General features: G+C 37.8%; 1 protein-coding gene across 1 annotated transcript in view; it reads right to left on the bottom strand.

Moving 5' to 3' along the window:
• Positions 1–13,596, bottom strand: part of LOC107585988 (dual specificity testis-specific protein kinase 2-like) — a 28,744-nt gene that overhangs the window by 10,056 nt on the left and 5,092 nt on the right. Inside the window, exons 3-9 of the mRNA XM_016273197.1 lie at positions 11,552–11,673; positions 9,167–9,215; positions 4,986–5,132; positions 4,087–4,169; positions 1,256–1,340; positions 1,071–1,154; positions 842–928 (exon numbers count right to left, since the gene is read on the bottom strand). Coding sequence (XP_016128683.1) covers positions 842–928; positions 1,071–1,154; positions 1,256–1,340; positions 4,087–4,169; positions 4,986–5,132; positions 9,167–9,215; positions 11,552–11,673 — 657 coding nt within the window. The remainder of the gene's footprint in view (positions 1–841; positions 929–1,070; positions 1,155–1,255; positions 1,341–4,086; positions 4,170–4,985; positions 5,133–9,166; positions 9,216–11,551; positions 11,674–13,596) is intronic.

Here is a 13,596-nt window from a genome sequence, read left to right on the forward strand (position 1 = left end):
CGTATTTATATATTATTTTAGGTAAACAAAAAAAAAATCCATGTAATAAGTTAACTATGAATGTACAATACATTATCCCTTAAATGTCAACCTTAGTTTGAACGTTTGTTCGTCTTGGCTCAAAGCCACTTGCTGAGAACTTTTCTTTGCGGAAGCTTTGCTTTAAACAAGTGAGATAACGAAATAATCTCTAATCAATATTTTTTGTCCAATTATTTGCCCAGTTAGTTTTGGTATTGAGGTAAAAGTTACCTTGCATTCGCTATATAACTGGGTGGTGGTCATGAAGATGACTGAGCAAATTTGATGCGTTTCCCCCTTTTGCAGCGACTTCCTTCTTGCAAGATCGGCAGACAGGGTGACCGTCTGATTCTGGTCGACCAAAATATGACCAGACCACCGATTTGGTCCTCTTAGATGGCTGAAAAATATCCCGAGCGCTGTCACTGCCTTCCGCCATTTCGTCTCGTGCAACAAGAAAACAACAACACTGCATGCTGCTTCTGTGTCAGACTGATGCTGGCTGGACAGGATTTACCGCGAGTTTTAAAAAGCGCGATAATCAAACACGATTTTGATGATAATTCAATTTTAAACGGTAATACTAACCGTCAGTGCATTTTATTGTGATTTATCGTGAAACCGGTAATCGTTACATCCCTAGGAAACACTGAAGTGGATCAAAACCTTTCATCAAAGTTGTCCTAAAACCAAAATGCGTTCTTGTCTTAGAACAACTTTGATGAACTTTTTTGATCCACTTCAAATGTTGACTACTGTATTTGGCGCGTTCTCAAAAGTACTACAAGAATCACTAATGGACTGATACATAGAAACTCACATTGCAACAGTTGAAGGCAAGCTGCAGGAAGTCTGAAGGACAATCTCCAACCATGTGCTGGAAGGCGTGGTAATCTAAGCCAAAGTTCTGCAAGGAGCAAATGTGGGGGGTAAATGTCACATTCAGGACAAAGAGGTTTTAATGAATAGCATAACAAGTGATGTATAGTTACAAAGTTTATCTCCAAAACATTTATTGGAGAGGTTTAAAACAGTGAATTACTGCTCACTTCAGTGCGTGGTAGGTAGTCAGGGTCAGCCTGTATCCTTGCAATTATCTCACACAAAATAATGCCATACGAAAAGACATCAGCCTAGAAATGAATACAGACAAATGATAATGTGTCCTGAAAAATCCTGGCAAGAAACAAGTCTTGTGATAGTGCTGAGTGTCAACTGCAACTGAGGATCTAACCTTCTCGTTATACGGCTCGTCTCTCAACACTTCTGGAGCCATCCAGAATGGGGATCCCACCACGGACAGCTTCTCCCCCTCAAAACTGAACACACAGAATAATGGTCAAAAGACTTTGCATAAATCCAGGCACTTAAGCACTTACAAAGACTAAATGGCACCTGAAAGTTCAGCTGAGGCAGCAGTACTTTGAAAAGGGAAGTTTTTGAACATGTGCTGAATAGGGAAGTGGTGACCAGTTGATCAACAACATGACTACTCAATTAGCTGTGTCTAATTTTTCCCCTTTTTTAGTTTCAATGTTTTTAGCGGCAGTGCTTTAAATAGAACTTTTGTCAGACCGTTTTACACAACATTGTCTTGCACGTTTGCATGAGCACGAACACAACATTCACCGCACATTTAAAGGGAATTTTCTTACAATTTTTATTTTTGGGTTAACCAACCCTTTAAAAGGTGTAGCTTAGGCGTGTAGGTAAAAAAAAGAGCAAATTTAACAAGTTTCTTGAGACCCCTGCTGTTACGTTATGATGTTTTTTGTGTTTCTATAATATTTGTGTTCAGTTGGATGCTTTCTGTCTGAGTTTCAGATCGCTGCTGATTTACTAGGAGTGTTGCCGACTATCAGCGGTAATTGGTGTGATCAGCTGGCAGTCCTTTTAAAACGCCACTTCCGCTCTTCAGAAGTGGGCGGTGCGACTTCGGGCCGGTCGCACTGATCCAGACTCCCTGTTAGCCGTCAGACCAAGATGTGTTGTTAGCATTTCTTTTGATTGTTCGGTTCTTTTGAAATGTGGTAGTAATGTAGGAGAGACCTGCCCTTTTGTTTAAATCTAATTTCTACTATGTTTTTTCGGTTAAGAGTAGATAGGTTAGGTTTATTGTATTTATTTTCTTTTTCTTTGTGACAGGTTATTTATATTGTTTTATTTTATTAGTTGGCTTTGTTTGTTATTTTGGGCCTTGGGTCTCTCTGACGAAAAATACCACTTTATTATTCATATCCATTTTATTTGTTTATTTTAATAATTCATCACTTAGACAAATTATTTTTGCTTTTGGTATTTCTTTGTAGGACCGTGGGTCCCTTAATGAATCCTATCAATTGGTGGCTGCATTTTCCTTGGTCATGTACAATAAAGCTACCTTATACTTTGTGTTTTCTTTGGTTAGTTTTTTTTTGATCTGGCGGCCTGCTGGAAGCCTTTTGTTCCTTCCGTTTTTATTCATTTATTGCGTCTTACCCCTAGCGGACGTAAAAAAACCAATCGGCTTTATCCCGTCATGCTCAGTCTAGCTGCTTTTGAAAGCACATCTTGAAAGTGCATGTTATGTAAGCATTGTTACATCCCTAGGATGTATGTACTGTATTGACCCGAATATAAGAATGTTTTTTTCTTGGAAATACATCTGAAAAAACGCGGTCGTCTTATATTCAGGGTCTAGACTTTGACATGTCAATAATACACCCACAACAATAGGTGGCGCCAAATACGCATTAAAACGAGTGTGCCATGAAATACGTAATGTAATGCGTGTTGTAAAGATCGCGAGTAAAAACAAAAGCTGCATCGTCGTAAATAAATCTTAACCAATGATTCCTAATTGCATCTACTTCCGGAAGGCCAAATAAAGTGCTTTTGCTTTCGCACTAAAACACAGCGTCTCCCTGACATGGCTGCATCAACACGACAGCTGTTCCTGAAACCAGGGCTCAATTGGATCGATTAAGGTGTTTACATGAAGGATTTTCAGTTAATTGAGCCGTCAATCTGATTACAAACTGATTATTTGGTTGCATGTAAACGTAGCCATTGTGGAGTGAGGTTCACTTCTCCCCTGCTCCAGACTTGTGTTGAGTGTTGTTTATTAAGTCTGTTGAGTGTGGTGCAAACTGTGAACATTTCTACATGGACTAACTTTTGATTGTTATAGTGTATTCCTGTTGTCCAGCAGTGTTGTGTTGATAATATACAGGTAGTGTGACTACTTTAACTTAGTTTCTTTGTTAAGGTATTAAAAAGGTATTGTAATTTTTGTTTGTTTGCTTTATGATTAAATTGGAAGCTGTAGGGAGAGGGTGCTATTTTATTTTGTACTCGCACTTTATCCCTGTTTTTGGTTAGCGAGGGAGTTGAGGAAAGCTTTTGTTGTTGATTTCTTTTCTTTTACCTGGATAGGTTATTTAGTACTCCTCCTGTAAGTTAGCTGCTGTTTTGTTTGTTGTTTTGGCCAGGCTTTCTCCTGAAGACATTTATTGCTTACACAATTCTTGCTGATTTAAATAAACTGTTTAAGTTGACCTAAACCAAGTGGTTGTCTGGCATTTCTGGGGCAGAATACTGGAGTGATTCCTCCACGTTTTATTATCCGTTTATTTCTTTTTATTTATATATATATATATATATATATATATATATATAGCTTAAGTTAACCGGTTACTCCCACTCCCAACCCTAGACTGGGAAAGTGGAACATAACAGCATTAACTAGAACTAGACTAGTTGTTCAGGTAACCAAATCAACTAATCGTTTTTATTGAAAATATGTAGTATTACACTAGTAGTGAGGAGGTCATGGGAGAGGAAGGGTCTGCTCTGGTACTATTAGCTCTCTTAAAAGTTGACTTGGGATGGTATGTTCGTTCCCAATCAGATAGCACCACCCCCTGCCAGTACTGCTTGCATCTCACTATTGCTTCCTTTCAGATTGCCATAAACAAAACAAAAGGATGCCCACTCTGTTGCTGTAATAATCAGCACATAGGCAGCAGAGTGAAATTAGTGCATGCTTTACTTATTTTGCAAGTCTCTACGTTGCCTGTTACTCACTCATGACTGGGGATTTTCTCGGCAAGGCCGAAGTCTCCGACGATCGCAGTGTAGCCATTCTCATCAGACTTGATCAGGCAGTTCTGAGATAACATCAAAAGGAAAGAAACAGTAACTAGAAGAACATATTGCTCCTCCCACAGGATACCTTACACTCGAGATTCAGTCAATTAGAATCACTTAAACAGAAAGTAATGATGTAGTGAGGAAAGCCAGGGGGGTGATTCCCACAGAGCATAATTATGGGAAGTCCCACAAGTGCTTAGGAGAGAACACAACAGCTGGAGGTAGAGACAGCATGTCAGTGCATGCCACCAACAAGAGCACTGTGAAAACTAAATCGAAGCACCTGTTTCACTAATAGTCTTCTTAAAAGTTAGATCATTAAACCCACAGGACAAGTGTACCTTCAGTACATTCTGTAATTGCCAATCTTCATAAAGCTAATAAAATCATGCAATGTAATGACTATTTATGACATTACATACACTAACACTACCATTTAAAAGTGTGGTGTCAGTCAACATTTTTTTTTTAAAATAATTAATACTTTTATTCAGCAAAGCAGCATTATATTTGTCAACAGTGACAGTGAAGGCATTTATAATGTTACAAAAACGTATCTCTCAAATAAATAGTTATTTGTTATCTTTTGAACTATCTATTCATGGAAAACCCTGAAAAAGGTAGCATGACTTTGACTAATAATAATAATAAATGTTTCTTGAGCACAAAATCCACATACTAGAATGATCTCAGAAGGATCATGTGGCACTCAAGACTGGAGTAATCGCTGAAAATTCAGCTTTGTCTTCACAGGAATAAATTACACTTTAAAATATATTAAAACAGAAAATGTCATGATTACAGGCAATAAATATGATGACAGAGTCCTGTACCTTGGAGGTGAGATCTCTGTGAAAAATGCCCTTGGAGTGTAGGTAACTGAGGCCCATGGCGATTTCTAAGGCCAGTTTGACCCGTGTGGCCCAGCTCAGGTACTTATTGCTGTCCAGCAGCTGCTCCAAGTTGCCACCATTAATGTACTGAAAAAAGAGAAGACATATCATGTGACAAATATCACTGTCTCCATCTCTTTGTAGCCCTCAAATGCTCTATATTGTATTCAAGAGTACAATAGATAGGATGATGGGTTAAATTTGACTGGGTACACAAAAATGTAATGCACAAGACTCTGAATCTGATAAAACAATTATCTGATATGTACAACAATAATGTGCAATGAAATCTGAAGCAACTTTAATCTTTGCATCATGGGGATTATAATTATTTTGATGGTCACAGTACTTTGTGTTTACAATACCGAAGTGAATCCAATCAGTTTCCTGTGGGTAAAAGTATTCCATGCCAACTCTCAAGTGGATTGGTTTTCAAGTCACAAAAGCGTGCAAATTAGCAGAGCCCAGCAGGAGCCCTTTAAGTGCTTCTGTTTTACATAGTGAATTTGTATGACAGCACCATCTAATAATTAGGCAATTATTCTGCAAGAGACATATTAACTATTCTTTTGCAGCAGTGAATGGTTTATGTCTGATTAACTTTAAAAGAAGTCTTTGAGATATTAGCGAATGTGGCACACATGCTACTAACTAGGAGCCTGATGCATTCACCACAGGGCACTGGTCTCAACAGCGTCCTAATTTTGGGTTGCCTGAAATTATCTGTGCTGACAGATAAAGGGCTCCATGGCTGACTAAACAGAGAAGACCTTAGTATGCGGTCAGCGCGACGAGGTATCAACAGGCAGACAAGACGGATGAGTCGAAATGACAGCACCTTCCAGTTTCCCATAAAGCTTTGGTGCCGTGTCCTGACTCAGGATATCAACAGACCTACTCCTCGGCCCTTCATCCATTTTAATGGCTGCTACCATATAATCGGAGTTAGTAAAATAACCAAATAGGGTTGTGCCTTTGTAGTCTAAGGACTCACATTTGCAGGCAAAAGTAGAATCTTGAGGTACAACTCACGCTCTAGTTACGCTCTCAAAATTTGCTGTCCACAGCATAACCTTGAGATCAACATTTACAAAAAACACCAGCAAACATCGAATTATCTGAATTCCCTGGAACTTCAAATTGACAAAATGAACACTTAGCCCCATCCCAACTGGCACACTCAGCCCTCTCGGTCCTCCAATGAGTCAACACTTTCCTGCATGGGATGTTGTTGACTAATAGTACACTGTAAAGCTCAACATAAATGTCAAGGACACATAGCAGCATAATGTAATAGTTTTTTCAGTTATCAATCCTGTTTTAGAAACAAACAATTTGCAAGCAGCTGTAATTTATTCTGTAAGCAAAAGTGGGTGGAGGGGAGCTACACTTGGAACATTTGAATGTATGAAGACCGGGACATTTGTACATGGTAGAAGGTCAGCAAATCTGTCTGGTTGTTCCGTCTAATCCCATTTCTCCCTCTTCTTACAGACCTGATCTCATGCCCAACATCAATTGCAAACGCAGGTCAGGAAATCTTTCATTTGGAAGTGCTCTGTTGGCTTCATCTTTCAGTGGGTTAAAGCTAATCCTACGTCACACCATTTGGTCAGCGTTGACTATCTGATGTACTGCCAAACTGATTTAATGGAACAAAAAGGAGTAACCCAGGTTAGGTCTAAAGCTGTGCTACTTCAGGTGATTAGGTGACTGATGTGTATGCCTATATAGAGCTAATCCTCTTGGTTAAACCGTAACTTTGAGTGTTGGCTGCTGATGCAGGTTACAACAAAGGATGGAAACCTTCCTGCGGGGCTGATTTCATAACTTTTGAGTGATGAGAGAGCTCATTTAATACACTGTCAACTCACTCAGTGGCTCTTAAATTAAGTGTCTTTATGGGAAAAAAATGACTGGGAATTCTTAATGGCATGAGCAACATAAGGCCACAGTGGCTTTGAAAAATAGTATAATCCCTCAGCAGGCCAGTGATTACCATTGCACTAATTAGTGGTCGACTGATATTGTTTTTTTGACAGCCGATGCTGATATCTTGGAAAGCAGGGTGGCCGATGGCCGATATAATTTCATTTATTTTAATTAAGATTTAAATCATTTGAAAATTGATTAAAAAAATAAATAGATGACATAAAAAGAATACTTTAGATGACAAAGTATTTTTCACAAATAAATATTTAATTAAAATATAATTGAAAAGGAAGTAAACACCGTAACTAACAGGGCACTCAATATTCTGGGAAGTTTGTGTGCATTAATCATTTTTTTTCAAATAAAGTCAAGGTAACATTCATTTTACATACAGCACACAATGAAAACGACATGAATATGACAGTGGGAAAATGCATAAAGCGCAGCATAATTTAAAATCATGAGTTTAAAGTTTGTCGCTCGCGCGTCTCCAGTGAAGCTGAACTCTACTCCTGTCCGCATTCAATTCACACGGATCGACCATCACAGAGTACACGCGATCGTGCAGGATACACATGCACACTTCACAAGATCTCACAACTGGATCCGACTAAGTTTGCAAGGTTTTTGAAATTGTGTTTCTTAGACATTCAAAGATTTGTTTAAATGATATAAATGCATATTTGCTGAATGCTGATGACAAACAAGTAGGGCTGTGCAAAAATGGATTATCTAATACGTCTGTCTAATAATCAGAGAGAACAGTTAAACAAAGGAATTAAAATGTATACAAAAAGTATTATAACGATTGCTTTTATATTATTAGTAATATAAAGGCCAACATTATAATACTTTCTTGTAGTGCGGTGCAAAAAACCAAATGCGATTTTCATGTGCATCTCGTCAGTAAAGCCGCTCCTGTGATTAGTAGTAAATCTCCTGCACGTGCGTTCAGATGGAGTGGCATTTACTACACGGAGCCGTAGTTCACTGACAAGCTACGCAAAATCACGTTCATAATCGGCAATGAACGACAACAGCAAACAAGAGGGAGAATGTAAGCACTGTTTGCTCAGGTGCTGCTGTTCTCAGCGCTGTCAAAATAAAAGTCCCGCCTCGAACGGATCGGCCAAACAGGAAAATTTATCGGCCAATGCCGATATTAAAAAAATGCCAAATATCGTCCGATATATCAGCCTTGGCGATATATCGGTTGACCACTAGCACTAATACTTCTTTCTGTCAACATGCATCAAGAAAGGAGAGCAAAGGTCACAGGGCACAGTAAGAACAAGTGACCTTCAATGATTTAAACTACAATGGGAATACTAACAGAGGCTTTGCACTTTCTACAGGAAAAAAACTCATGTCACATATCTAGAACAGGTATCAAAGACACACTAGTGCATAGTGTAGTAAACTACTTCATAAAACTAAGTTTCCTCCAATGCAGTGGTTCTCAACTGGGGGCCAGGGCCCACTGAGGGCCTCAGAAGGCCTGAAGATGACTTAAAAATGATTAGAAAGACAAAACAGAACATTGTTTTGCTGAATACCCACTCACTTACCCACTCAATGAACTTCATAGTGGTTTATGCACATTATACCTAATTTATTGAAATAACTAAACATTTTATTTAGACAAACTACTTCACATTTTAACTGGATTTTTAAACCGACTAATTTCTTGCTTAAGTAAAACCCCTCTTTCCTGTGAAATCGGTATTCATCTTTAGCATAAGACTATATAGCACAGTAACATTCATACAAGCATAATTCACCCACACAGTTTGAGATGGTAAAAATACAACATGCCTAAGGGGACTGCCAGTGGGCTCTCTAATAGAATATTTCCCCTCGGGCCACTGTGAACAAAGACTAAACTGTTCAATGTCACAGTTGAATCACAGGGGGAAATTCCACAGATTTAGGAATCAAAGGTACCCTCAGCAAGCACTCTCAGACCAACTTTTTCCAGCAGTGCAAGTATTATTCAAGCATAAATTCAATACAGCGCTATTGGTACAAAAGGCTATCTTTTGCCTTTTTTTCCAAGCTAGAAGGAGGCCAAGTTGCAATGTCATCAATGTGATTAAGTACAGTCTTAGTGTTTTAGGTACAGCTAATGAAGAAAAGTCAACTGTCTCTTGTGCATGAAGAGTGAATGAAACGAGTCTGATGTCACTTACCTCTGTGAGAGCATGGAGTTGACCTTCCTGTACACACACCCCCATAAATCTACAACACCACAAAAACAAGAAAGGTTTATGTTAGTTTAATGTTCTGAAGCAGCAGCTAAGGGTTTGAAGAGATTTATAGGATGCCAAAAAACGTAAAAGTAAAAGGTCAATGTGCAATCAATGACATAAGAGCAAATTCAGCATTATTGACTAGAATGAGCTGCTGCGGTTTATACCAGTGCTGACTTTCTCTGAGGCTCCTGTCCAATAGGCTTATTTTATGCTCTACATTCACTTCTTGTGTCAAAAATGGCTTTTACAAATGACACCATAAACTCAGACAGGTTTATGGTGCTGTACATCAACACAAGCTATAAAATGTGAGACTGGCTCCAGTCGACTGGAGGGTAACACTCTGATGTAAACACAGGCACAATGGCAGAATAAAGGCAAGATCTCTGCTGTAAATAAAAAAAAGCTGATTTTTCTTTCAGAGATGGAATGTGGCAAAATATAATTTTTTAAAGAGAAGCAAAACAGTAATACTTTATAATACAGTAAGACAGTTCTTTAATATGTCTGTAACTTACACTATCATTTAAAAGGTTGGGGTAAGAAAGAAATTAATACTTTTTTCAGCAAGTGTTCATCAAATTAATCAAAAGCGACAAAGACACTTTTTCCATTTTATATAAATGTTCTTCTTTTAAACTCTCTATTCAAAAATCCTGACAAATGAATCAGTTTCCAAAAAATAAATAAATAAATGGTAGTGTATGAATGCATAAATATCTGTGTTTATGGTGATGTCCGATGTGCCTCAAATCTTTTTTTTCCAGAAAGTCATCACTTGCAAACATTCAGAAAGATCAGATTTGAATAATACAGCCGAAATGTATGCGCAGTGTGAGGCCCACACAATATATACATGCAGTAGCCTTTCACCAATTTGATATACAACATATCAATGTCTCTGAATGGCCACCTCACAAGAGTCATTAGACATGATAAAAATTTCTCTGTGTTTTCAAAGTTATGGCCCCATAAAGCCCAGGCCTGGCTTTTATTGCGGGTCTGTGTTGGGATTTCTTCAACAAAGCTCCCCTCAAGCCTTCTCCTGTCTGCACTACGGTCTCTCCACCCCCATTCAATAAGACGTAACAATGGTGTGATTGTACACCACACACAGCCCCTCTCTCTCACTCTTTCATCAACCCACAAACTCACATTCTGCTCTACAAACAAGCCAAGTATCACAAAAATGGAAGCAATACCAGACATATTTAAACAGTAAATCATACGTGTACTGCAGCATTGTTTGAAAGACAGCTGCTTTATTATTCTAGGTGGCATTTTATCAAAAAAAAAAAAAAACATTGATTCCAGGATTAAAAAGATAGCAACAACAAATAAAATAAAAAATAAGGTTACACTTTATTTTAAGGTGTCCTTGTTACAGTATAATTATACATTTAAGAACAGAGTAATCTTAATTAACTACATGTACTGACTATATGGTTAGGGTTAGGATTAGGCTTAGGGCTACTTGCATGTAATTATGCATAATTTATTGTTATTATACTAGTAAGTACATGTAACGTGTAACAAGGACACCTTAAAATAAAGTGTTAACAAAAATAATAAAACAAAAACTAATAAATAAAATAAATACTGTACATAGGCAAATAAAAATAATAAAAAGATTAAATTCCCCATTTCACCCCCAGATACAGGCAATCTCAGCTGACAAAACTCACCAGTTCTACACTAAGCAAATGTCAAGAGCTTTTTGATGTCAATGAAATCTAAACTCAGGATGTCGTTTCACTCCATCTATTGTTAATGGATTTCTGACCTGATTTCTGTGGAACGAGGAGGAAGAGGTCATCCCTGCTTTTCCATTACAAAGGAGAGATTCACATTGAAAGCAACACTCCCACGGTCTCACTTATTTGAAAGATTGCATTAATTTTCAGCCACTGGCAGAGCATAAAGCGAGGCACACTCCTTGTTCAAAGAGTTGGAAACCTAATATTAATATTAAGCTACATCAGCCACTGCTTTATATGAATACTGCAGTCTTGTTTTTCTTTGAAACACATGTTATTTCTATTTTCCCATTTAGTTACAAGCTTGTTAAATGTACTTTTATTGGCATCAGCTCCTTAGTTTCTTATTAGCGTAAACCACAACTGCAAAAACCAACTTCATAAAGTAACTGCACAGAGACGCACGGCAGCAGAGAACTTTCAAGAAGGCTGGGCTGGAATTTGCAATAAAAGTCGTGGCCTAGCTTTGAGCCATGCACATTTTGCAATCTGCATGATCATGCTAATCCAATCAACAAAAAAAAAAAGTGTTAACTGTGATAATGATGATGTACTGAAAGCAAACCTGAGTATGTTGGGGTGAGAGAGTCTGTTCATGAGTTGAACTTCGCGCAGCATGTTGGCACGATTACTGCTCAGCTTGTTCATCTTTAGAGCCATTACCTGGTCCGAAGCTCTGTGGCGCACCTAAAACAAACAAGGAAAATGAGAAATGATCTTTCAGCCTTCTTCTGAATTTGAACTAAAACAAACAAACAAAATGAAATGAGTCAGAGGAACTCATTTAAATATTTAAATGCTCTGAACATTCATCTTAAAAGGGATACAAATACTGAAGCTTTTTGTTCAATGCATCTCGGGCCATTGCTTCTCTCATGCTACTATCCAAAAATTGCATCGGAGAAAGTGAAACCCACAGCATTAGACCAACAATACCACTCAGAGTGGAAGTGCCATACATAGCAAATGAGGTCTAAATGAACAGTCATTGTTAAAAATCGTTATTACAAAACCAATTTTTTAGCACAAGATGAAGAAAATACTGCATACTGCACGACTGACTATTGACCACGTACTGTTAAGGGTTTCACAACATTTCTGAAATGTGCCTCTGCAGATCTGTTTTCTAGTTTCCTCTTTGTGCTTTCATCTTGCTGACCAATTAAAAGACATTTAGGAAAAGAAATAAACCACAGGATTTCCTCACGAGTAAAAAAAATTAATCATCTTCTACGTCTGTAAAATGCTGACTTCCTCAAACTGTATGCAGTGATGGAAAGACTCGACACAACAGAAGGATTACTCAAAATTTAGTGCTAGGGAACCAAAACATTGCAATCTGTGGTTAACTGCTGTGAATGTTGTATCCGTAACGCATTGCAACATTTTATGAGTGTTTTCTTTTACTTCAAATGCATTGTGCAGACTGTACTGCAACCAATCTCAGTCTGGGGGATCAGCAGCCTAGGAAGAGCCCATTTCGTGTGCCCTCCTACAGTGAGAGCTGCCTGTCAGACATGGACCCAGATGCCTCTGCTACAGCACCCAAACTCTCAATCTGTTCTGCTATTATCAAGTCACAGCTTGCTGCCCATGCAACAAATCCAGCATCCTAGGAAAATGTTTTGCTTCCTCAAATGTAGATGGATTACAGCATTGTGCAACATGATTTAGGGACTCTGCATATTGCTGTAGTTTTTTTTAGATGTTTGTTTGAGCTTACCATATGGGTACAGATTGAAACTCATTTGTTCAAACAAACTGGAAAAGGTTATTATTGCATTAGCTTTCCAGACAGGTTCTTGCAGACCCCCAACACAGCTGGTATTTGGCTCACCATATTACCCCTGGCTGCGCCATATGCAGACACCGCCTGCTTGTTATCCTAAAACCATTCACTCTGCTTTAAATCTCAGCCACCTGTGTGGGGAAGGAAATATTCTAAATAGACGTATAACAAATCTTAAATATAAAGGTGCTTCACGATGCAAGAAGAAACTTTGTCTAAATGGCTTCATAAAGAACCTTTCTGTTTCACAAAAGAATTTTTGAAAATCTTCAGAATCAGATTATAAAAAGTTAAGAAAGAGATGGTTCTTTAAAGAACCTTTGATTGAATGGTTCTTTGTGGAACCAAAAATGGTTCTTCTATGGCATCGTGTGAAGAACCTTTCAAACACCTTTATTTTTAAGAGTGTAATGCTTATCGATTTTAAAAGTAAGCGGGTCCAAGGGTTCAAACTGTAGCTAAACAAGGGCTCCACAATTATTTATTTACACAGAAACAAAAGTTGAAGTACTTTTTGATTTAAATTCATTGTACTTTTTCCCCACTCTTTAAATAAATAATAAATATTCAAAGAATTTACTTTTGCCTTTTTTGTCTGAATTTTCCTTTTTAGAGAATCTTCCTTTTTTGTTATACATTTTTTTAGCTTCACGCACCTAAGACAATACGAGTTTAACTTTTATTATTATTTAAACTGCAAAAAACTATTTGCATGCTCATGAAAGGCTTAAACATTTGCATTTCTTGTACACTTGCTTCATTAAATAAAAACTAAGGTTAAAAGTGAAAGTGCCTGCCAGATGCAAAGTAAAGGGAGATTA

Source organism: Sinocyclocheilus grahami, unplaced genomic scaffold, assembly GCF_001515645.1.
Source record: "Sinocyclocheilus grahami isolate Dianchi unplaced genomic scaffold, SAMN03320097.WGS_v1.1 scaffold5.1, whole genome shotgun sequence".
NCBI classification, from domain to species: Eukaryota; Metazoa; Chordata; class Actinopteri; order Cypriniformes; family Cyprinidae; genus Sinocyclocheilus; species Sinocyclocheilus grahami.